Source organism: Drosophila serrata, unplaced genomic scaffold (genome assembly GCF_035046125.1).
Source record: "Drosophila serrata isolate PLE 108 unplaced genomic scaffold, ASM3504612v1 contig_276, whole genome shotgun sequence".
In the NCBI taxonomy this organism is placed as follows: Eukaryota; Metazoa; Arthropoda; class Insecta; order Diptera; family Drosophilidae; genus Drosophila; species Drosophila serrata.
The window spans coordinates 2,606,102-2,631,526 of NW_028257174.1; the positions used below are offsets into that span (position 1 = coordinate 2,606,102).

Consider the following 25,425-nt stretch of genomic DNA (forward strand, 5'->3'; position numbering starts at 1 on the left):
ATATTTTGGTAGTGTACCTAAATAATTAGCAGGTAATTAATATATATATATACATAATATATATATTTTTTTCTACATTTTCCAAATTCTTTAATAATAGTCTAGTAATATTTTATTTAAAACTAAAGATTTAAACAAGCTGCATAAAAATATGATTTATAATGTTCATATTTTGATAGTTTAATTAAATAAAAAGGATTTTTTAATGTTTGTATATTTCCTAAATTCCTTAAAACATTTCTAGAAACATTTCTTAGTGTAAGGCGTCGTGAAAATACTTTCCGCATTTTCAGCTGAGCCAACGCCAAAAAAAAAGTGGCCCCTCAATCGGGTGATGATGCTGTTTTTCTTTTCTTTTTTTTCCGCTGCTGCTGCTTTTTCCCCCCCGTTTTGGGAGCTTGGATAACTTTTCCGACTCGGTGGCAGCGGCACCTGGCGCTGTCGCTCTCACTCGCTCGCTGTTTTCCACATTTCCACAAGACACAAGAGAGAGAGAGAGAGGGGGAAAAACTCCGCGGTAATGATGAGCGACGGTGTCGTGTTTTCATTAAGCTTCAGAAATTTAAATATGTTATAATAATAATGTTCCCTAATAATACGAGCGAGTGTCTGTCTGTGTGGCCCGCGGAAAAATCTCTTGGGGGAGGAGGAAAAGCGACGTTCCTGTAGAGAAAATGCAAAGAAGAAGACAAGTGGCATAGACATTGTCTTAGTCCTTGCCTTTTGATCCTAATCACGGCCGCACAAGTCGGGGGGCGAGATTTTTGGCATACTTCTTACTTCTTTCACCCACATTCACAGCTTCACCACCCCCTGCCCGGAAAAACCCACCCACTTTTGGCTGGCGCCACCCCCACATCCTTTGCATTTGCGGCTTTACTGGAAATGTTAATTTTCTGCTAATGGGAAAGGGAATGTGTGTGTGTGTGTGTGTGTGTGTGTTTGCCGGGAAAATTACTTTCTAAGCAGAGACTTAAATTGCTGTTGAGATTTTTCCAAGTGAAATTTTCATTTTCCTTTAATATTTTTTGTTCACCTCTTTAACACTTTAGCTTTTATTTGTACAATATTTAATCTGTTGTTTATTTTATTTCGAGCAGCAGATGTTTGTAATTAAATGGCATTTGGTGTTTGAAGCGACCGTCATGAATATTAATTATTCTGTCATTAATTGATGGATAAATTACAGAGAAAATTCCATTAATTAAAAAGGTAATTAGATACTTAAAAAAGTTTTGCTAATAAGCATAAACTTTATTACTTTATATTGGATTACTATTTGGATTTATTGAAGGTAAAGTTATAGCTATTTATTTGTTTCCTAAAATATGTCTCAATTGGTTTATAATTTGTATTTAATTTTAGCACTGATTAATAAGAATATCTATATATTTGTATATATATATAAATATACATTTATAAACCCCTGTCATACTTAAGCCACCAGCTTAAATAAGTTCCAAACAAAGTGTCGGGCCAAATCACTTGTGATCCCACTTCAATGTTTGTGACCCACAAAAACGTTGACCGCCAAAAAAATAAAGAAAAACATAAAAACAGAATCAAATTACCCAAATTACAGCATTAACCCCTGTTCTCCTTAACCCATTAAGTAACTTTAGGAAATGTAAAACAAAGTAAATGCAATGGGAAATCATAAAAAAGGTAGAAAATATGGTTGCAAGATAACAAATTATATTGTTTGTCAGTGTTTGTTATTTTTAAAAGGACTTGAAGGTAAACCTAATTAAATTTTAGATATGTTTAATCGATAGATTATTTTTTTCTTATTCAAATTGACAGGTAAGACCATAATTTATCGAAATTAAGATTTTGTAACATTGCTTAAATATTTTTGAGCTAGAAAAATAAATTTTCAAGTAATGGAAAGGATAAATATATACAGTTATCGATTTTATAGGTATTTTATCGATATTTTATCAACAAAATATAGAAATCAAATTTTTATTTTAAATTTAAATAAAATGTTGTCTTGAGATACAAGTTTATGTAAGTCTCACTTTAGGTAAAATTTATATATTTATATTTATATAATTTATCGGACAAACCTATCGAAATATCTCTGTGCACTTGGAAAATAATCGAAAATAAAGATATTACAACGATTTACCACATTTTTTATAAAAGTCATCATACTAGGAGTTGAAATAAAATCAAAACAATTTAAGAGTTGTCACAACAGAACTCCCTAGTAAAGATTAATCGATTTTATCGATATTTTGTCGAAAGTTTTAAATGTAATTTTAAAAACATCTATTCTTTCGTATAATTTTCAGATCAAATGTATATAAAGGGATATTTTTTTCCAGTTCAAAAGAAAGTAATCATAATTTGGACTTACCAAGTGCAGAACGGTGTTGACCACCTCCCGATTGGTCACCTGACCAACCTCGATGAGGCCGATGAGGACGGCGAACTTGAGATTGTCGGCGGTTGTCATTCTGACGATTTCGTCCGGCCGTTTGATCTCACTGTACGGCGGACGCATGATGTCCGCCATTTTGAAGCACAATTTGTTGTTTAGATTATTTTGTTGGATTTCACGATAATATATATTTGTATATATATATTTTTTAACGCGTTTTCAAGACGCGTTTTTGTTAGTTATTTGTTTGTAGTTTCGGTTTTGATTCAATTGTATTTGTTTGTATATTTATTGTTTTGTGTTTTTGTTGGGTTTTTTATTTGGTTTTTTATTTGTTTTGTTAATTTTTGTTTTACATAGATTGAGTTATAGAATTAATGGATGGAATGCACACGAAAATACACACACACACAGATACACAAATATATAATACATTTACATATATAATAAATATATATATATATGAAGATGGTAATGCTATATATATATATATAAACAATTAGATATTGCCAGGCAATTGGAGGGGAGGAAAAAAATTAGTTGACTTTCTATATTATTTATTAGATTTATCTTTATATAATTTTTTTTCTTTTGTAATTTGGCTGGATTTTTGTATGTCGTATTTTGATTTATTTTTATATATTTTTTCTCGTTTTAATTTTATTTTATATGCACTTTTCCAATTTGTCGCAGTTGTTTTTGTTGCTTTTGCTGCTGTTGTTGTTTTAGTTGGTGGTGGTGTTGTTGAAGTTGTTGGAGAGCAGCTTCGTTGTTGTTGTTGTGGTTGCTGCTGCTGCTGCGTTTTTTGCTCATATTGAACAACATTTGCTGCCGACACTTGTTATCAAATTTTGCATTATTTAATACTTTTGTTATGTATATATATCTTTTATTTAATTGCACACTATGTTGTCAATTTTTGGGTTTCAAAATTTACGGTTTGTATTTTTGGTATTCATTTTTTTTAGGTTTTTGGTGGTTTTTTTTTGGTGTGGTTGGTGATGGTTTGGTGGTGGTGACATACATAAAAAAGGAGAGAAAGAGAAATATATAGGTACATGAGTACGAATGCAATAATTCCGAGCTGCGGATATATATTTTTTTTTTGTTTAGTTACAGTGCGTTTCATGAACGTAGGTTAAGTTTACATTGTTCTAATCATTGGTTTTTCAATTTGAAATTGTTTTTGAATTGTTTTTAAAATATATATATTTTAGAGGACCGGTTTTTTCGATAGTTTTCTAGAATAATCGATTGCTTTTAAAGCTAAAATCTATTTATAATGCATACATATAATACAAAAGAAATCTTTAAATAATTCTTTGTTAGTTATTATTAACAAATCTATTTTATAAATATTGAAATTGTTTAATTTTGTTGTTCTTACAGATTAATTTATTTAAATTCGATATTTTTAGCTGCCATCAATCGATATCATAAGTATTTTTTGTTATAATATCCAATTGTGTAATCGAAACTTGGATTTATTCAATAATTATTACACCGAATAAATTACTATTACTAATAACTAAATTATTCTGATAATTTAAGCAATTTTATTTCCATAATGACATAAAGTTACTATAGTTTTATGGATTATAGCGACCGGTTTTTAGGAATTTTAAATTAGTTTTACTTTTAATTTATCTTGAAAACTTAAAAATTTGAAGCTTTGGCTTAAGGCTTTATTTATTATGAAATTCCCTGAACCAAGTCCATGAAACGCACTGTTCCTTTTCGTGGTTTTACCAAAAATTAAAATGAATACATAAACAATTAAATTAGATTCGTATTTTACATATAATCCAGCTACAGAGTAAAATTCAAAATATTCGTTTGATCTGCCATGGGTTAAGTACGGGGGGAAAAGGCAGTGGTTTTCCAGGGGGGAAGGGGGGTTAGGGAAATGATGGAAAATAGGGAGTGGAAACTCAAGGGGAGGGGGTAGCGGAAAAACCAGAGGGTAGTGCGGCATACACGTGCTTGATGGAGCAAATTTTCGTTCCATTATTCATTCGCTCCTTGGCTGCTCCACAGAGCAAAAGTGGAAAATTGTCGAGGGAATTTATGTGCATTTATAATTTTTTTTGCGCTTTAACTGTTACTTTTATATATATATATCTTTTCTCATGTATAAATACTATATTTTACCCTGCTGAATCCGAGTTAAGTTAAAAAAAAAAAAAAAAACTTGCATTGCCCAGATTTTTAACCTTCATTTGTTGACCATTTTCATTATTATTCAGACACAATGTTATATATATATATATCAACTATAGTTTTCTCGGTTCGTCACGCACTGGCGATAAGACCTGGCCAAGAGTTGGGGTAAAAGAGAGAGGGGGGGTTGGGCATTAACCCCAGAGAGTTGGAAAAACCATGGGAAAACTGTCGGGGCAGCTCTAAACACTCGGCAAACACAACACAAACAGCGGCTATTATACTTATACAGACAGACAGATATATATATGTATATATATATATGATATATAGAATGCTGACACACCTGAAGAAGGTGTGCTGCTTCTGATTCAGCCAAAGTTGGTAATTATGGTTTTGGTTGTTAAAGAAAACCAGCTGCTTTTAAGTAACTCTTTGACGGACTTTGCTATACAATTTCATAGAGATTAGAAAATTCAAAGCAACAAAATCCAGTTTTATAATATATTTTTATTATTTATCTATACTTTTGTGCTTTAAATTTGTAATTGTAATGATTAGTAATGAAAAGGAAAACAGCTGTGAAAAGTTGTAAGACAGCTTTGGCTTATATCTTTGTTAAACAATTGTGTTTTGTATTTGTAATTATGGTGCTTAGTTTTTCTAAAAGAATATATATTAAATTTGAAATTCTTTTAAATTGTAATAGGTATTTTGTATACCCTTGCAGGGGATTATAATTTCAGTCAGAAGTAAGTAACTATGATCAGTAAGTAACTCTGATCAGCAAGTATCTATGATCAGTAATTAACTATGATCAGTAAGTATCTATGACCACTAAGTATGTATGTATGCACAGTAACTAACTTTGAAAACTAATAAACAATGACTTGCAACTTTTTTAACACAACACATTTCTAAGACTTGGCCGGCAGCAGTCAATTCGTTCCGGGGAGGTTAGAACATGTTGGGAATCATAAGCACAGATGTGCGAGATTTGTTTTGGAACAAGAGCCAGCTATTTAAATGAAACTATGGAGTTATTCTTCTATATAATTTTACTGGTATATAAGTCGGAGCATGACGAATCGGTAGACTATATATATACATATATATAGCTGCCATAGGAACGATCGGAAAATTAAATCGTATGAAAAACGTGAAAAAAAAACTAAAGAACAAATTAGTAAGCTCCTATATCTATCTTTCTCGCACTCAATTCAGATGTTTAGCGGAGTTTTGAACCAGAGTTTTTAAATAGAGCCTCAAACAATTTGACTTGTTTAGTTTTTATTATAATTTTTTTGAATTCTTGAATGAAAAAATAACCTATAACTCGATAAAAGTAGAAACTATATTTGTATTGTTTTTATTATTTGTTTTTTAGGCTAATTAGAAAGATTTAAATGGGTTGGAAAGTTAAATAAAGTGTTGAACTTTTTTAAAACTCATTTTGTACTATTTTTTAAAAGGTTTACCTTTAAAATTGTTAACTATTTAATAAAAAAAATCCCTGAATCAAGATAAATGTTTAAGCTATATTTTTATTGTTCTTAATTTTATTATTTAATCAATTAAAATATATTATATGTGAAATATCTTTGCCCAGGAAAGGTAAAATGAAGGGTACAACTCTCAACATTCTTCTACAATTGCAGGCTCTATTTTTTCTAAATACTTCACTATATATTGCTAATGACACTACTAAACACGTAAAAATTCATTTTAAAACAACAAAAACTAAAGATACAAGTAAAACCGGCGTGGCAAAGTTAAATAAAATAAATAAATAAAAATTCCGCTATGCTGACGTTGACAGAGGCAGAGCACCGATTGCTTCATTTTTTCAATTAAAGTTACTCTCTTATTTTTTATTTATTTATTTTTTTTGTACCTAGTCCCAGGTAACTTCTCTTCTTATCTGTTAATTTTTGTTCCAATTCGATTTTGCCTAGACGGATTTTCGAGCCACTTTGCTAATTGCACGTCAACAGCAATTCCAATTGGAAGAACGAGGCGGCGAGTCTCATTGCGTTCAGAGTTGTTGCCTTTGTGTTGCTTTTTTGGCTCTGAGCTGTTACCACTTTTTGTTGCTTTTTGTTGTCAGACAGACAGAGAGAGAGAGGGAGAGAGGGTGAGAAAGAGAGCTAGAGAGAGAGGAAGTGGAAGAGAGCGAGTTCTACGCTCAGTTGGTAATTTCGTTACGAAATAAAGATGCAATGCCAGTTGGGAAAAAAAAGTCACGCGTTCGATCAAAAGAAAGATCAGTTGTTGCCACCTTAGCCCCTTATTTTGTTAATAAATTGACAAACAACTTATATATTTACAAATGTTAATAACTTATTTACCAAATAATGTAGTTTGAGGTAAAATAAAACCGCTTGAAACATTTTAAATGGAGTATTTCCCTTCAAAAAATGAATTTAAAAGCTCACTTTCCTTGAAATAAATAAAAAATATTGAAGAAATAAAAATAAAACATTACCACTAACAATTTTGGTTTATGTTTGTTGCCAATTTTTAATAACTCCTTTCAATAAAATACATAAATAATATTTAAATGAATTTAAAATGTATAATAATTTAAAAGAATTTAAAAACACATATTTACAGAATTCCGTGAATATCTAAATGTCAAAATTATTCATTTTCGTGGCTTGCATTTTAATAAAAATTATAAAAAAGCTTTTATTTATCGATAATAATTCAATATCCTCATTTTTTCCTATTTCCTATTTTTATAGAACACCTCTTTACATTTTTTATGTGAATTAATAAATTTAATTGATAATTAAATAAATAGTAAAATAAAAGTGACCAAACAACCGATTAAATATTCATAATAGTTGGATTGCTTTTAAAAAATAATAATCATATAAGAAAAATGTATTAATGATATAATTAATTGATAATCTCGATATATTCTCATTGTTTCAATTATTTCAGATTTTTAAAGTTATTTATACAGTAAATTTCACATAAGTGATTAAAAATGATAACAAAATTTATAATTTATAATATATATTACTATTATTAATCTACAAAGGTTTTATGTTTTTACTTTTTAAATTTATTATAATTTTTTAAGAACAACTCGCTGTACTTTTAATGAGAATATAAAATATGAGTATAATATCGAAGAAAACTGTTTCAAAATCAGTTAAAGTACCAAAAATCAGTTTAGTTTTTCAATTATTTTCGATTGTTAAGAAAGTTCTAACAGCTTTAAATTACAAGAAATATTAAAATGAATAATATTATCATCAATGAAAATTTTTAAAAATATTTATATAATGTCTCTATTCATTATTAATTATTTATCTATTTATTTTTCTATATTTTTTTATGCCACGTGAATAGTAGGGAATATTGGCTTTCGTCTTGGCCAACATGAGTGAATATATTCACCGCATTTTGGCCCACGTTCTCGCATTGTTTTTGTTGTTATTTGCTGGCATTGCCTTTATTTCTTGGCTTTACTTCATTTCTGTTTTTTTTTACCCAACTTTTTATTATTTTTGCTGCTGGAGAGCGCGAGAGAAGGACAAACGAGAGTGGGAGAGAGCGAGCGACAGAATTTGGTGGTTGTTACGGTAAAGAGAACGGTGTGGAGGGGTGGGAGGAGGAGAAGGAGGTGGTGGGGGGTAACTTGTTTCGGCCTGTTGTTGTTGTTGTATTCCATTTTGTATTTGTGTTGTTGCAATTGCAGCAGTTGGCCATCTAATTATGAATTGCAGTCACGACGAGACAAGTTTTTTTATTTCCCCTTTGCCCTCTTTGCCTCTCTCTCTCTTTGGACCATGCACGCTCTCCCGCTCTCTCTCTCTCTCTCCGGCTCACCTTTTGGTCCAAAAAGTTTTGGCAGTGGGAAAAATCAATGAAAGTCGGCTCTCTCTCTTGCTCTCTCTCTCTCCCTGTCGCCGCACTTCCTTACCCCAAAAAAACAAGAAGGCAAAAAAAAAAGAAAGAAAAAAAAGAGAGCGGATTTTGTTAACTTATTAGGTTCTACTACCACACACACACACATGCACAACGGCTCTCTCTCTCTCACACACGCACACACTCTCTCTTGCTCTCTCGCAACGTCAGCGTTGCGGCTTTTTCTGCTTCTTACTCTCGCTACGTTAAATTATTATTTTTTGTATTTTATTGTATTATTTTGCACCGCTTCGTTTCCAATAAGCAATAATTCCTAATTGGCCCAACTAAATACACTTGTTTAAAGAGGAACTTGCAAATAATAGAAGCAATAAAACAAGAAAGAAACTCCAAAATAAAAAGACAACAAAACAAACGCAACGTAACGTAAAAGAGGAGAGCGAATTTAACTGTTTTATATATTTACGTTGTTGTTGTTTTTGCTGCTTGCTGCTTGCTTCTTGCTTTTTCGTATTCTTATTAGATGTTGTTTAGCACGCTTCTCTTTGTTGTCGTTGTTGTGGTTTTGGTTAATTTAACTATTTAACTCTGGTCACTGCTGTTGGTTTGCATTTGTTGTTATTATTATTTTGCACAGGAAAAAAATTGAAAAAATAAAAGAAACGAAACAAACAAACCAAGAGAGAACGCGGCGAATAACGGTTCGAAGTTGTTGTTATTATTCATCAATTAATAAGTAAACGTTCACGTAACAACAACAATAATACAACGTTTACGCTCTTGCCGTTTATCCTTTTATTTATCTTTGCATTTGTTGTTAGTTTTCTGCCGCCTCTTTGTTCATGTTGTTGTTGTTGTGGCCGCGTTGGTACAAAGGCAGGAAAAAAATCACGGCAAATACGTTATTTATTATTTTTTGGTTTGTTACGCGGCACCGTTGAAATTGTTTTGTTTAAATTTTCACTTTTGGTTTTTTTTGTCCGCCGGCGGTCCGCTCGCGGTCACGTCAACATTTCAAAAAAGAAAAAATGCGGCGTGCACCTCTACTTATAGGTTTTTCCAAAATGAGCAGTGCTGGCACCTTGGCTTGAAATAGCTAATTTCCATTTAGCTTTTCCGGCTGTCGGTAATGCAGTTTCTAAGGAAACTAAGCAGATCCAAAGGAAAGTAAGCGGTTTGAAGTAGTTCCAATCAGTGCAAACTAGTTCCAAGCAGTGCATTTTTGGAAATATGGCTACCTATTTTTGGTAATTTTGAATTTGAATTTTTATTTTCTTGTTTTCTTCTTATTTCATGCCTTGTTTATCTCATTATTGGGAATATTTTATATATATTTATATGTTTTTAATAAAAAAAAAAATGAAACGAACAGAAAACTAACAGTTTTGTAAATATAATCATAAACTAACTTTTTTTTCACAAAAATAAAACTAAAGATTTTAAAAAAATCTGGCGTTTTGTAAGTTTTTGTGAAATTTGGAATGGCAGAGAAAATGCTCTCTTTATTTTCCTCTCTCTAGCTCTTTTCTTCTCTCTAGCTCTATTCCTCTCTCTCTCACAGCTGTGCTCTCTGAAAGGGAAATTTTTGGTTGGCGCGTGTATGCCAGTTTTTTGAAATCCTTAAACTCAGCAAAAGGTGAAATAGATCCAAATAACTTTAAGAAATTTTTGTTTGTTATTCTTAACTAAAAAAAAAACATAAATATATCCGGTAACTTAGTTCTTTAATAATGTATACAATTAATGTTTCCTGATTCCAAGCCTAAATATTAGATTATTTTTATACTCTTAGCAGAGTATTATAATTTCAGTTAAAAAATTGTTACAGAGTGAATGAGACATTTCCGACCCTATAAATCATATATATTCTTGATCAGTATTTACAGCCGAATCGATCTAGACATGTTCGGAAGAAATTACTTTTTTTTTTAATTTTTTCCAAATTTTGTAAGGAGTTTTTTCATTAAAATTAAAAAAAAAAATAATAAAAAATTTAAAATTTTTTAAATTACAAATTTAGTATGCAGATTTAAATCCCTGATAAAAACTAACATAGGTCAGCTTTCCGAATTAAAATTATTACATTTTTGGCTAAGTTATGAGATTTTTAAAATTCAATTTTTCGTCGAAAAAAAAAGGTCAAATAAAAATATAGGTAAATATTGATTAAAAAATGGTATTTTAATTTTAGTAAGAAGCGTAAAACTTAGTAAAGGACTCAGTTCCGACCCTATAAATCATATATATTCTTGATCAGCATAAAAAGCCAAGTCGATCTAGCCACCTTTAGAGGAAAAAAAAAATTAAAACTTTTTTCATATTTTTTTCTGGGGTAAAATCATTAAAGTTGTCAAAAAAATATAATAAAATTTTAATTTTTTTGAAATTCTAAATTGTGTACGCAGATTTAAAAATATAATAAAAACTAATAAAGGACAGCTTTCCGAATAAAAATTAATGCCTTTTTGGCTGAGTTATAAGATTTTTAAGTTTTGATTTTTGTTCAAAAAATGTTTATATAAAATCATCGATATTTATTTACAGAAAGCGAATATTTTAAGCTTATCGATTAGAAACTTGGCTATCGATATACAATAACCGATAATGTTGCCTTCTCTGGCATTGTGACGTCGACGTGCGTCTGGCCACACTGGTCCGGCAATAAATAATCAAAAAAAAACATTCGCAACTTTGTTGCGGGCGATAAAAAGCAATCCATCATTATAAAAACACAACAAAACAAATAAAAAACCATCAAATCAGTGATAAATCATTTGCATTGCACACACACACAAATAATTGAAAACAACAACAAACGAAAATGTGATGTTAAGTGAGTAAAATCCATTAAAACGGCAGAAGTGTGCGTGTGTGTGTGTGTGCGTGTGTGAGTGCTCGTGAAGTGCGAATAAAAGAAAGAGCAAAGCAAAGCAAAAAGGCAAAAGAGCGGCGCCAGCCAAAAATATAAACAATTTATGATTTTTGGGCTCAATGTTTTTGCACGGGGATTAAATAAAAGTGTGAACACAATTTTGTTACCCCCCTGTTTTTTTTTTTTTTTGTTTTATTGTAAGGCTCCACTTCTCGCGCGTGTGTTTGTGTGGGTGAGATGAAACAAGAGCGAGAGAGAGAGATATATAAAGGGAGAGAGAGCGAGAAAGAGAGACCAGTTTCCAGCTGCCTTTGTGTGTGGATTTTATTTTGTTTTTTCTTTTTTATGCCTTCGTTTTGTTCTGTGATGTGATTTCTGAACTGCTGCGGATATTCCTTAAAAACATTATTCGGAACGGCGGCATCCCAACCCTTGTTTTGTTATCCCTTTTTTTTAAAGTGAGTGTGCGTGTGTGTGAGTGTGCGTTTTCAACCCCCAAAAACCCCCCGGCGAAAATCACTGAGCAATAAACCACCCACAAAACACCGCCCACAACAGCCATCCGTCTCCCCGCCCCCTGTTACCCCCCCCCCCCCCTTTGAAAATATTTCTGGCCAACTGAAAATTTTCTTCTTCCAAGGTGATGATGTTGCTCTTCGTCTTCCTTCGCCTTCTTCTCCGTTGTTGCCTCTTCCAGGAGGAGCAGCAGCGCACACGAAAAAAGGGAGAACGAGCGAGCGAGCGAGAGAGAGAGAGAGCGAGCAATTCGAAAACTGTCGAAATAAAACGGCTTCTCCCCCACCCCCCCACCACCTTCTCCTGTGCAACCCACCTGCACCCCCCTCTCCCCCATTCCACCTCCTCGCATGACGACGCTCTCAACCACTGGGGCTCGCCCTGTCTCTGTCGCACGCTCTTGCCCCATCTCATTCCCGCTGCCTTTCTGTGTGTTTCTTTTGTGCCTATTTCCGCTGCCGCTTGTTAGGTCAGCTCTTTTCATCTCCCTCTGCCTTCGCCCCACCCCCGTCCCCTTCTGCCCCATTCAGTTTTTTTGGGCTCCAAGTTCTGGCAGTCCTTTAAATACAATGCAGGTCACAAGAATAGCCCCAATCGGTAGAAAATAATTATGTTTAGGAAACTAATTGCAGCTAATTTTATGTTTTAAAATATTAGCATAAAAACATTTTGATATTTTATTAATGTTTTAACTTTAAATCAAATATAATATCCGTGAAAATATAAAAGAAAACATTAATATTACAATTTTTAAATGTTTGTTTATGTATAAATCTTTAAAGATAGTTAAAACCCTTTAAATGCTCATTAAACATTAATCCACTTTTAAATGTTTCCAACTTTTGGCACAATTTGATCGTCCTCTGCTGTCGATTTTTTTTATTTTTGTTTTGGGCCTGCCGCTATGTGTGTGTGTGTGTGAATCAAATTGTGAGAGTGTGTGTGTGTGTGAGCTAGGGCAGAAAGGCAAAGGCAAAGGAAAACAAAAAAAGGGAGTAGGACAAGAACTCAAAGAAAAGGAACAATTTTTTTTATATTTCTCGCACTACAAATCCAATTAACTTTTGAAAATTGCGCGCTCTGGCGTGCGTTTACCAACACTGCTCATCGAATGCAACCCTGTGCGCGCTCACACACACACACATGTTTGTAGATTTTTTTTTTGTTATTATTGAACAGAAGAAAGAACAGCGCAAAAAAAAAGAGCTTCACGAAGCGAACGTGTGTGAGTGTGAAAAAACGGCAACAACAAAAGTGTGGAAAAACGCGAGGGAAAGCGCGCTACCTCCTTCCTCTCCATCTCTCTCTCTCCCCCACTCCGTCTCTTTTGCGCAAAGCAAAGCAAAGCCGAAAAAAAATTACTCGCGGGGGAGCAAAATCGGCAGAGGAAGAACAAGCAAAAGCAGAAGCCGAAGAAGAAGAAGAAGAAGCAGTGAAGGAGAGGAAGAAGAAGCAGCGCAGCCGCCGCTAATTGTCGCGTCGTTCGTTGTTGTTGCTGCGTCGCAAAAAGAAAAAGAAAAGGAATCAAATAAATTTACCAATCAAAATTATTCGAATAATTGTAAGAATTTGTAAATAAGTTAAACGTGCAGAAAGGCAGCAGCGCAAGGCAATTAAAATCATAAAACTCAACGAAACGAGCGAGCAAAAAGGAAAACTATTAAAAACGCACACCAAAAAGGTCAAAAATGTGAGCAAAGTGTGAGCGAGAGGGAAAGAGAGAGCGCGCGGCTAGGAGACGGAGACGGCAAACGCGCCTCCTTCCCCCCGAAAAATAACGAAAGAAAAATGGAGCAAAAGTGAAAAACTTGTGCGATTGTGTGTGGGGGGGAAAAGCTAAAATTAATTTTTGTTTTTATTTCCAACTAGTTCTTGTGAGTGTTTGTGTGTGTGTGCGGGAGCTCCTGTGTGTGTGCATGTGTGTGTGTGTGATTTCGTAAAACGCATTTAAATTTTGTTAATAACAAAAAAACGTGTGTATTTATCTTACAGTTAGAACCAATTGCACAAAAATATATACATATATATAAATATATAGACGAATTAAGCAACAAAGCGGAGAGACGGAGGACAATTGAGAGCGAATCAATAAATAATAATAACAAAAAGCGAGAAGAAAAACGGAAAAGTCAGCAGCGCCTTCACATGTACAAGTTCGTGTGTGTGTGCGTGTGTGAGTCCGTGTATGATTGCGTGCGTGTGTGTGTGTGTATGTGAAACAAACAATATTTCCTTTCAACACAACAACAACAGAAAATGTGGAAATCAAGTAAGGAATTAATAATAATAACAACAACAACAGCAGCAGCAGCAGCAGAAACAGGAGAAGAAGAAGCAGCAGCAGCAGCAGCACAAACACAAAAAACAACAACATCAGCAGCAGCAGCAGCAGCGGCAGCGTCGTCGTCCAGCGACGTCAGCGTCGCCGCATGGAAATCGCAAAAAACCGCATGACAAGGAAATGGAAAATTTTTGTTCAGCCAAAAAAACCAAATGTGAACGCAAAGCAAAAGGCAAAACCAGGCAGGAGAGAAAAAACAAAACAAAATCGAAAGAAACAACGTGCGTGTGTTTGAGTGCTACAAAGTTTAACAAAAGGTAGAAGAAGAAAACGCAAAAAGAAGTTTTTAATTCAAATAAATAATAAAACGAAAAGCCGGAGAAAAGCGAAAGAGCGAGAGAAAGAGGAAGCTTAGCAGCCGCAAGAAGCAGCAACAAGAAGCAACATAAAAAAGAAGACGAGAAATTAAAATACTAAAACAGAAAAGCGGCACAAACACAAACAACAAAATAATATTAAGTAAAGGAGGAGCAATAGAAGAACCGTAAGAAGCAGCCGGTAAAATTTCAAAAGTTTGCTTAAAAAAACAAAAGGAAACAAAGCCGCAAAAATAAAATCTACAACTTAAAATCAATGGAAAAGCAGCGTAAACAAATGTAAGTAGCAAAAATAATCAAATTTATAGTAAAATTAAAAATAATAGAATGAAATTGAGAATAAAATATCAATATAAATAAGTTTCATGCAAGATTTGTCCTTAATAATCGTTGTAAACATTAATAACCCTATCTAAAATGTCAAATTTAATTTAGTTTGTTTACTTTAATGATAAATATCCATGAATATTGGAATTATTCTATTTAAAAGTTCTAATAAAAATAATAAAGTAATAAGAAATCAAGCCAATAAGAATAATACCTGAGGAAACCTTTGTATAAAGGCCCCTTTTTTTAAATAAATAGTAATTCTCTTTATTTTTTTTTTATCAATTTTAGATAAATCCGTGCAATACAAACTAAATAAACTCCGCCGTAGCCCTTCAGCATCTTGGAGAATGTAAGTAAAATCTCTTTTAAACAAAAGTGATAATATAATTAATATTTTATCAATATTTCAGATAGGAAATACCATACATTACATCGTTGCAGTTGTGGTTGTAGCCCCCAGAACCTAAAAAAGGTGAACTTGATTGTAAATAAGTAATATTTACTACAGAATATTATCAAAAAACTAAATTTTTAAGATGATTTTCTAAGATTTTTACTTGAAAAATGATTTCCTTCACAAAAATTTGTATTATTGTTTGATTTCTAATCAAAATAATTGTAAACTATAATTTAAAATTCAGTAAATACTCAAAAATGTTTAAAAAATTCTTAGAAAACTCAATTAAGTGTATCAATTATTGGTAAAATGTGTTGTAACCTCCAGAAGATTTTAAATCATTTAAAAATTTCCCAAATGTATGCCATATAACCTAGAAAACCCCTTCATTGCATTCTTTTAGGCTCATTTTGATCCAAAAAGCTGTCTAAATTTAATTGTTAACCAAAATAATTGTTAAATATTGTTGAGTAAATCAAGTATATACAGAAAAATGTTCAAAAATTGTTAAAAACCGTAATTAAGCTTAAAAAACGTATGAAAACCTTCAGAAGATTCGAAATCATTTTAAAAAGTACCCAAAAGTATGCCTTTAAACGTTGGAGAAACCCTTCATTGCACAGTTTTAGGTGCATTTTAAATGCTATTAACAATAAAACACTAACACATATTCTCACTCTTATATTTTACAGATAACAACTGCATAAAGGATACCATATAATATATATAAATATAATATAATAAATATTATATCGCTGCCATGGCCAGCAGCGCGACAAACGTCGACGGCGGCGGCAGCGCTACGTCGGCGGCGCTGCCCTCGTTATTTTCGAGCGCTGCCAGCGTTGCTGCCGCCGTTGGCGCCGCTGCCGGCGTTAAGGATATGGACGGACTGATTGCCATTAACGATAGCGCCCTATCGCAACAGATCGAATTTATACTGCAAGACGCTCCCATGGAGCAGGACGACGATCCGCATCAGCATTCGCACTCGCATTCGCATCATCAAACGCACTCGCACTCGCATCCCCATCATCATCATCATCATAATCCTCACCAGCAACAGCAGCAGTCGCAGTCGCAGTCGCAGTCGCATCATCATCTCAAATTAGAGAGCAGCAACAGCAACAACCACCCACCGACAGTCGCAGCAGCTTCCGCAGCAGCAGCCACTGTGACCACAACAAACAACAGCGCTTCCTTCAATACAAACAACAACAGCAACAACAGCAACACCAACAATAGCAGCAGCAACAGCAGTAGCAGCAACAGCAATCATCTGGATAACCAGATCCTCCTCCAACAGCAGCAACAGCAGCAGCACCATCTCCTCAACGGTCGCCGGATCATCATCCAAACCACCAGCAGTGGCAGCAGCAATCAGGCTGCCACAGCCACAGTTTTGGCTGCCAGCGACATTAAGGAGGAGGAGGATGAGGAAGAGGATCCAGAGCTAAACGATGAGAACCTGCAGGACATCGAGGAGGAGGCCCAGGCAGCGGAGGCCGATGAAGAGCCAGAGACCACGGTCCAGCATCATCATCTGTCCTCCACGCGCGTTAAACTCGAGCTGGAAGAGGACGAAGAGATGCCCGATGAAGATGATGAGGAGGAAGAGGATGAGGATGAGGATGAGCATGCCCAGTTGGAATATCAAATCAGCACGAGTAGTGCCGGTTCCGGTGGGAGTGCAGCAGCAGCAGCAGCAGCAGCAGCAGCAGGAGGAGGAACAGCTGCTGCTGCCGGCCAGCAACAGCTGGTACAATTGCCGGCCGGCAGTATAGTGAGCACCACCCACCGATTGGCTGTCCCTGTCACCGAGGCTGCCCTCGTCCAGCTGCAACGGCGACCTGTGTACATTAGCAATGCGGTGGGCGGTTTGACAGCCGGCACAACATACGTTCGTATGCCGGCAACGGCTGTGATCAGTCGAAGTCCCATGACGGTGCTGAATGTGGTGCAACAGGCAATGCCAGCCACCCAATTGATACTGCAGACCCAGGCACCAGTGCAACAGCAGCAGCAGCAGCAGCAACAGTCGCAGGCTTCGGATCAGCAATTGGCCTTGGCCTTGGCGCAGCAACAACAGCAGCAGCAAGCTCAGCAGCAGGCTCAACAACAGGCGCAGCAGCAACAGCAACAGCAGCAAGCCCAACAGCAACAGTCCCATCCAGTGAAACCTCCAGCAGCAGCAGCAGCAGCATCATCCAGCTCTTCCTCTAGCAATAATAACAACAGTAACTCCAACTCCACAACCACCAACAACAACAACAACAGCAGCAACACCAACACCACCAACAACAACACAACAACAAACACCAATGCCACCAGTTACCAGTGCGTGGAATGCGTCGAGAAGTTCGATTCCAAGGAGCTCTTCGACATCCATCGCAGCGGACATGCCAACAACATGAAGTGCGCCATCTGCAACATGGTGCTCAAGTCGTTGAAGAACTATGAGAAGCACTGCCTGCGTTGCAAGCCCTACGAGTGTCAGATCTGCGGTCGTGTTGTCCGCTTTCGACCGAACTTCATCAAACATATGCGAGTGCATACTGGCCAACAGTCGGAGCGGCACAAATACAAGTGCGAGGTGTGCCACAAGGAGTTTATGAGCTTCGAGTACTTTAAGGTGCACAAGAAAATCCACAACGAGAATGTGAATCTCACCTGTGAGATCTGCGGCAAGGTGTTTAGTGCCCTCGCCTCGCTCCGTGGCCATTCGAAGTTGCATTCGGGCGTTAAGTTGCACAAGTAAGTGGATTAAATAGTGACAGAATCTCTCGGTTTTATATAATTTCTTCCTTTTCCAGGTGCGATGTCTGCGGCAAGGGTTTCGGGCAGCGTTACAACCTAAAGATTCATGCCAGAACGCACACAGGAGACTTTCCCTTCGAGTGCAAGATCTGCAAGAAAAAGCTGCACACACAATCCTCGCTCCAGACGCACATGCAGGTCCATTTGCGGGATCAGCCTGGAGGAGCGGCGGCAGCAGCAGCAGCAGGATCAGCGACGACGGCATCATCGAAGGCATCAAACAGCAGTAATTCGAGCAACAGCAGCAACTCCAGCAGCAGCAATTCAAGCAGCAACAGCGGAACGGCAGCAGCAGCAGCGGCAGCGGCCGTGGCAGCGGCAGCCACAACGACGACAATCGTAAAGCTAGAGCCACCGCATGAGATGGATCGCCCGGGCACCAGCAACCAGCTGCATCATCAGCAACAGCAGCAGCAGCATCACCACCTGCAGCAGCAGCAACATCAGTTGGATATGGACGAACAGTCTGGCATGAGCGGGGACGAGGAGGATGGCAGCGGCGGCAATGTAATGGTTAACTCCTCCTCGCATATTGTGAACGCAACCACCAATCGCTTGACCACCGGCGAGGATTCATCCAATGAATCCTCGAATGCCTCGCTACACCAGCCGCTACACTCCTCCTCCTCTTCCTCGCCAGCAACGCAGCACCAGCAGCAGCAGGTGCAGCAGCAACAGCAGCAATATCTCGTTACGGCGCCCACCAGAACGATTGTCATCAAGAACTACATGCAACAGGGCAACCAGCAGCAGCAACATACCTCCGATACAACGCCCGTGCTGCATGCCCAGGTCATCCAAAGCGGTGCAGGCACCAGCAACGGCAGCGGGAACAACTCTACCACCATTTCCTCCTCCTCTAGCAGCAGCAATCTCAGCAATGGCTCTCAGTTGATACGAAAGACGCCAATTATTCATCATTCAACCAATAATAACAACAGCACCGGCAGCAGCGGAGTAGCGTTGACCAGCGTAGTGCAGCAGACAGGTGGTGAGTTTTCAATTAATATTAATACTAGATGTATTTTCCTATGCTAAGTTTTATTGTATTGATATCCCTGTGCCAGTTGTTTCGCCCGCTCAATCGCCATCATCGTCCTCGACCTCGTGCTCCTCGCAAACAGTGCTCGTATCAAAGGCCACCGGTGTGCCACTATCCATTGCCTCATCGGCAGCGGCGGCGGCAGCTTTAGGTGGCTCTACGATTATACGTAGCACTAGGAACCACCACCAGCAGCAGCAGCAGCAGCAGCAGCAACAAACCCAACAACAGCAACAGCAGCAGCGGGTGACGCAGCAGCGTAATAACCACCGAAACCACCACCGACGTCGTCATCTGGCGGATATGGATGATGATGAAGATGAGGACGAAGATCAGCAGCAGACGCAACAGCAGCAGCAGCAGCAGCAATCCCTGCATCATCATCAGCAGCAGCATCATCATCACAATCACCATCATAATCATCATAATCATCACAATCATCATTTCGATGACGATGATGACGATGAGAAATCATCACCGTCCCTGGCCACAGCAGCCATCATAAAGGTGGAACCAAATCTATATTCCTCCGGTTCCGGCGATAACTCCAACGATATGTTCATCAAGGAGGAGGTCATGTTTGAGGATTCAGCGGCACCGCATTCCCCCCAATCGCCACCAAGTTCGAAATTTCGCATATCGAACTTTGATAGCGATCTGGTGGACCATCATGTGGATTTGAATCATTCGCTGCCGCCGTATGGTAACTTGTTTGAGCCGCATTCGATACCGGATAGCATACCCGTACAGCTGTATCCGGACGATGATGATGACTTTCGGCTGGATCATAGTTCGCTGGGTGGACTGCATAATACGACATCGTCGTCGACCACCGATGGGGATTTCATTAAGAAGGAATGGGTCTATGGCACCGGCACCAGTTCCTATGCCATGAACGGCAAATTTGATGATGACAGCGATGCGCTATGCGATGCGGCCAATTTCATATACAATTGAGTGATTACGAGAATGGAAAGAGAGCGGGAGCAGGATTATCATCAGTATCATCATCGCAGGAGCAACAATCATCATCGAGAGCAGGAGAAGACCGCAGAGAAGGAGCTAAAGTTGAAGGCGGATTATCGCAGCCATGTGGAGCTGATGGAAGGATGGTTGTTATTCAGCCACCAAGTTCATAGCCTATATACACACGTATATATTATATAAATGTCCCCCCGTATTCCCCCCGTAACCATTTAAAACACACACAAACACGCACACCTCTCACAACAAATTTTACACATCTCGGATACGATGCAATATGTATATATGGTTATTTTAAACTAATTTCGCTTTTAAAACTTTACATTTTAAGTACAAAATTGCAAATATCAAGGGAAATTTTAATTAACTGACAATTTGTTTCGTTCTTTTGAACGTTTTTAAACTAATTTTAAGCTTAAAGTGATTTTATTTGTATATTTTAAGTCAAATTATTTTATTTTGTCCAATTTTAAATTGTTTATTTGTATAGAACAAGTGAAATTACTTTGAAATAACCATGGATAAGGTTGAGATGCATCCAAGAAATATATATATATTAGCAATATATATATATAGTACATACTTATCCCACATATATAGATAATTTTCTATCTTTCTCTCTCTCTCTCTCTCTCTCTCTGTGTTGCGCTCGTGATTGATCTTATAACGTGATCTTAAGTCTAAATCAATGTGTAAAATATATATAATTTTTCAATTTTTCCAATTCGCTTCAGTTGGAACTTTTCTCCCAGTGTGTAACCTTCCTGCTCCCATGTTTGTTGTGTAGTTGCTCGCTCTCACTCACTCACTCACTGACTGTGTGTCTCTGTCTCTGTTTCTCTCGTGAGATCTCTGTCTCTCGCTCTCTCACACTCACTCTCTCTCTTTTTAACTGTTTTTTTTTTTCTCTTTCCGTGTCTCTGTGTCTGTCTCACTCTGATCTGTTATCTTTTTACCCCCCCACACTTTTAAATCTCACAAAATCTTTTTGAAGAAAAAGAAAAATTACCTTGTATAACTCTTGATGTGAAACACGAATTGTTTAAATATTTAAGCCCTGATTATTTTTATTTTTATTATTATTATCATTATGTATTACATATCATTTAGATGTATATTTTATATATATATATGTATATCAACCCGGACACCTTTCTGTATGGCGCTCAGCACATTGTAACGAGTAACGAGTAACGAGAACGAGACGAACCTAATTTTAGTTGTGTTGTGTGTGTATAGTTTCATTTGCATTTGATCTCTTTGAACTATAATCGATTTCAAATTCGATTTCGATTTCGGCTTTAAATTCAGTTCCTGTTTCTAATGGCAAAGATGATAACGTTGAGAAAATTGTATTATACATTTAATAGATATAAATATTATACGGACTAATAATGTGTATACCAATGTGCTGTCTCTATATAGAAAGATCTCGCCCATCATATATGTATATCTCTATATATATATCCCGATCCCTCTTTTGGAGGCGAACAACGCGTCCTTCAGTATTGGCTCCGAAATCGAATCCAAAAATATGCAAAAAACAAGTGAAAACGAAACGATCAAATCCGGAGATGCTTTAATCTTTGGTTTAACCTTAACCGAGACTCGAGAAAACCTCCGTTTCTTGTCCTTATCAACGAGCTTTAATCGGTAATAACTCGTTTGTTTTCACTTAACCAACAGTTAACCTTAACCTGTGTCTCGTTTGTTTTCACTTACCTAAAGCGCAGTATTTTTTTTTTTATTATTTTTCCTTTTGTTTACAGTCGAGAATCCTTAACCTAATTTAATTTTTATTTGTATTTTGTAATTGTATTATTTGTAATACCATATTTAGTTTGTAGTTACATATCTTTTTTTTTGAGTCGGTTAGGTTACTCGATGATAACAGCTCTTGACCGTTTAACAGTTTCTAATGTGCAATCTCTCTCCTACTGTCACTGGATCTTGACCCTTGACCTCTCACCTCTCGTCGCTCGAGCGGGTCGAATGAATCCCCCCCCCTGGATATGAATTTTTGTGGTTTCCTTAATTAGTTGCTAAGCCCAAGTGTCCCAAAACAAATGAAAACAAAACACGAACACGAATGATTATGATTTGCATTAAAATTAGATATATCTATATACATATATATATATATAGATAATCTGTAGCTAAGCGTAAGCCTAATTTCTGTGTAGACTTTAAGCTGGAAGAGAGAGCATGCTTTAGCTTTAGCTTTACCACTAACATACGAAACTGCATAAGCATACGAATATATAATATATATAGAATACAGTATATATATTATATATAGCCGCTGTACAATTACTTGATCTTTAGCATTAACTTTTAATCACTTTTAATTTGCATTTACATCAAATCTTTTGTGTATTCATATATATATACATATATATATATATATATTTTGAGTTCCCGATGGGGAGGCCAAGAATGCGAAGATTAAAAACTATCTAAAAACAAAACATATAATAATAATAATATATTATCCATCTGGTATGGGAATCGATCAATGGACGATTGAGAGGAAAGGAAAGTGGAGAATTTTAGCAGAAGGAGGAGGAAATAAATCCATAATGAGAACAAAACTTCTATCAAAAGCATTTAATGTTAACAGCATCGTAATGAATCCATATAAATTAATTAATTAAATATATATATATATATAAAGAAAATATAATTATTACGTGTATAACGAAAAAGAAAGAATAAGAAAAAAAACACGAGTTAGCCAACAATTGTAAAACGTAGTTGAAAGAATTAACCAATTTTTTTTCCTGTTCTGTCGTGTAGAGATAAATATTAAAAATGAAAAGTGTTTAGATATTTTTTCTTATCCATTTTTTTTTCGTGATTTTACTTTGCTTTTTTGCTTCAAAGGGAGTTTTTTTTTTTTTAAGAATAATATATAATTATAATTGTTGTTGCTTGCCATTTTGTTTGTTACTAAAAAGAATTAACTATAACAAGAGCCGTTAATCATAAAACAATAATCGAAACACACAACAAACACACACACACACATAGACACATAGAAAAGCTCAAAGGAAAAACACGCGCAAAAGAGAAAATGTTTTTATTTACAAGAAGAAAAAGGGAAAAGAAAGGAAAAAGAAAAGAATCATTTACGGATTTGTCTTCCGCAAGAGTTTAAGGTTCGTTTCCGAACGATGTACAAATTTCCAGTTGATGAAATCGATAACCAGCGATAACCGATTACAATCCTGAACAATCCTGATCACTCCTCCCCCTAGCAAGGACCCCTTCTTTTGGCAATTAAGTTTGAGCAGGAAATCTCTTCAAAAATAAAAAATAAAAGAAAAACAGGTGGCAAGAGACACACTCCTCTTTTCAAGGTCATCCCACACACAAACACACACTGAGAGAAATCAAGAAGTGAAATCATTACAAGTAAGGAAAGTACGCCCCCCTCCCCAAAAAAAAGAAACAAAATATATACAATTTTTTTTAGTTAAGAATACAAAGAGACGAGAAAACCTATAAGAACTTTTTTGACTAAAAACTAAAACTAAAAAAAAAAAAATACGTGAATTTTTGTACATTTGCAAAATGGAAATATTGTAAGATTTAAAACAAAATCCAAAACAAATACTATTTTATATACCAAACAACAAAAAATGGAGAAAACAAAACCAACAAAGAAAGAAAGCAAGAAATGATTAACAACAACAAGAAAAACCCAACAACTTTGCACCACAACAACCAACAACCAACAACAACAACCAAACAAACCAACAACAACAAAGCTAAATTTTTAGAAATTTAATCTCAACGACTGCGCACACAACAACAACAAATTTTTTGTATTATATTGACAAAAACAAAAAAAACAAAAACGAAAAAAGCAACTTAACTTTAATAAGATCGTGAATAAAAAAAATAAAAGGAAGAGAGAGACGAAGTAACGCCGCGATATGGGGAAACGGGAGAAGAAAGCTAAAGTGAAATATTTTTTTAAGTGTAAACCAAGGCCGGTTAAAAGGCTTGGGCGCCAAATTTTCTGCAATAAAAAAAGTAAATTTAATAAAAATACAACAACAACAAAAACATTGTAAACTTTATAGGCATATATATATATATATATATATATACACTAACACACACAACTTAAATGAATATTAAGCAAAGAGGAGGAGAAAGTAAAAGAGAAGAAGAAGAAAGTCCAATTACAAACACACAAAAAACACACAACATTCTTCTTCACATTGAAATTGAAATTAAACGCTCAGTTTAGTCTGTTTTTTGTTGTTTGTTTTTGAAAATATATATGTTTTTAAATATATATATAAATATAATTTTTTTTTACATAAATGTACCTAAAAAAAATGTGTAAGAAAAGAACAAATTCAATTCTTATTTCTATGTGTCTCCCCTTGTGTGTATGTAACCTTTTGCAAATCTAAATTTAATTAAAGCAAAAAATACAAAACAAAAAATAAGGAAAACAAAGAACACATAATCATATTATCGAGAGAAAAAGCAAATAAATTAAAATTAAAAAATTGTAACTAAGCCTAAAGGGAAAATAATTATTTTTAAATGGAAGAGATCGATTTGTTATGCACAAAATAAGCAGAAAAGCCAATTTTTTAAGTTACGAATTTGTTAAAGGATCTAAAGCGAAGACGAAGGAGCAAAGCAGAAAAAATATAAACAAAAGAGAAGGGAAAAATTAAAGTAAAAAGCAGAAATTTTACGCAAAACACGACTTTTTAAAGCATTTTCGAGAAATATTAAGGAAAAAATGGAAGAAAACCGAAACCGAAACCGAACAATTTCAATCTGAACAACAACATAAAGCCCACGAAAGTATATATATATATATAAATAAATAAATAAACACAAATAAAAACAAATAAATATATTTAAATAAATTATCTATAACAGAAAAAATGGTAAAGTAAATTAAACAAATCGTATTTATACACTATGAATGTCTAGTCGTATTTTCAGTATTATGTAATCCCCCCAAAAACCCCCCCAAAAAAACCCCCCTCTACCCCTCCCCAGTAAAAATAAATAAAAAAGAAAAAAACTATAGAAAGCTAAGCTAAATGAATGTGAAAGAAAAATAAAACCAAGAAAAACAAATTTTTGAAAATGCAAACTAAAAATAAAAAACACAAAAAACAATTAAAATATAAACCAGAAATTATGTGTGTAGCGTGTACAATAAAACAGAAGAAAACGAAACAAAAAAAACAACAGATTATGGTAAACAATTTTTAGAAGCATTTTTAACACATATGAAAACCAAACTAAACGTTTACATAAAAAATAAAAAGATATAAGAAGGAAGGAAAGGAAGTGCAAGCGCAAAAAATTAAACGAAATGTGTCTGTTTTTAGTGTTTAGATTGA

At 35.3% G+C, this 25,425-nt stretch overlaps 2 protein-coding genes across 18 annotated transcripts in view; one reads left to right on the forward strand and one right to left on the reverse strand.

Moving 5' to 3' along the window:
• The window catches only part of rg (A kinase anchor protein rugose), a 235,809-nt gene extending 226,303 nt beyond the window's left edge, over positions 1-9,506 (reverse strand). For all 11 annotated transcript variants that reach the window (XM_086835487.1, XM_086835496.1, XM_086835488.1 and 8 more), the window contains exons 1-2: positions 8,892-9,506; positions 2,363-3,290 (exon numbers count right to left, since the gene is read on the reverse strand). In XM_086835487.1, the coding sequence (XP_086691613.1) occupies positions 2,363-2,521 (159 nt within the window). In that variant the 5' untranslated portion in view covers positions 2,522-3,290; positions 8,892-9,506. The remainder of the gene's footprint in view (positions 1-2,362; positions 3,291-8,891) is intronic.
• Positions 9,507-10,992: 1,486 nt separating this feature from the next.
• On the forward strand, positions 10,993-24,724 carry LOC110180556 (uncharacterized). 7 transcript variants are annotated; one of them, XM_086835528.1, is made up of 7 exons: positions 10,993-11,258; positions 13,806-14,750; positions 15,090-15,150; positions 15,212-15,273; positions 15,891-17,952; positions 18,012-19,006; positions 19,083-24,724. In XM_086835528.1, exons 5-7 carry the CDS (start codon positions 15,959-15,961, stop codon positions 20,012-20,014), a joined length of 3,921 nt encoding a protein of 1,306 aa, XP_086691654.1. In that variant the 5' UTR covers positions 10,993-11,258; positions 13,806-14,750; positions 15,090-15,150; positions 15,212-15,273; positions 15,891-15,958; the 3' UTR covers positions 20,015-24,724. The 7 variants fall into 7 exon arrangements, with proteins under 7 accessions (XP_086691654.1, XP_086691659.1, XP_020803910.2 ...); XM_086835533.1 differs by having other exon boundaries at positions 11,026-11,258; positions 14,067-14,750; XM_020948251.2 differs by having other exon boundaries at positions 11,035-11,258; positions 14,122-14,750.
• The last annotated feature ends 701 nt before the right edge of the window (positions 24,725-25,425 follow it).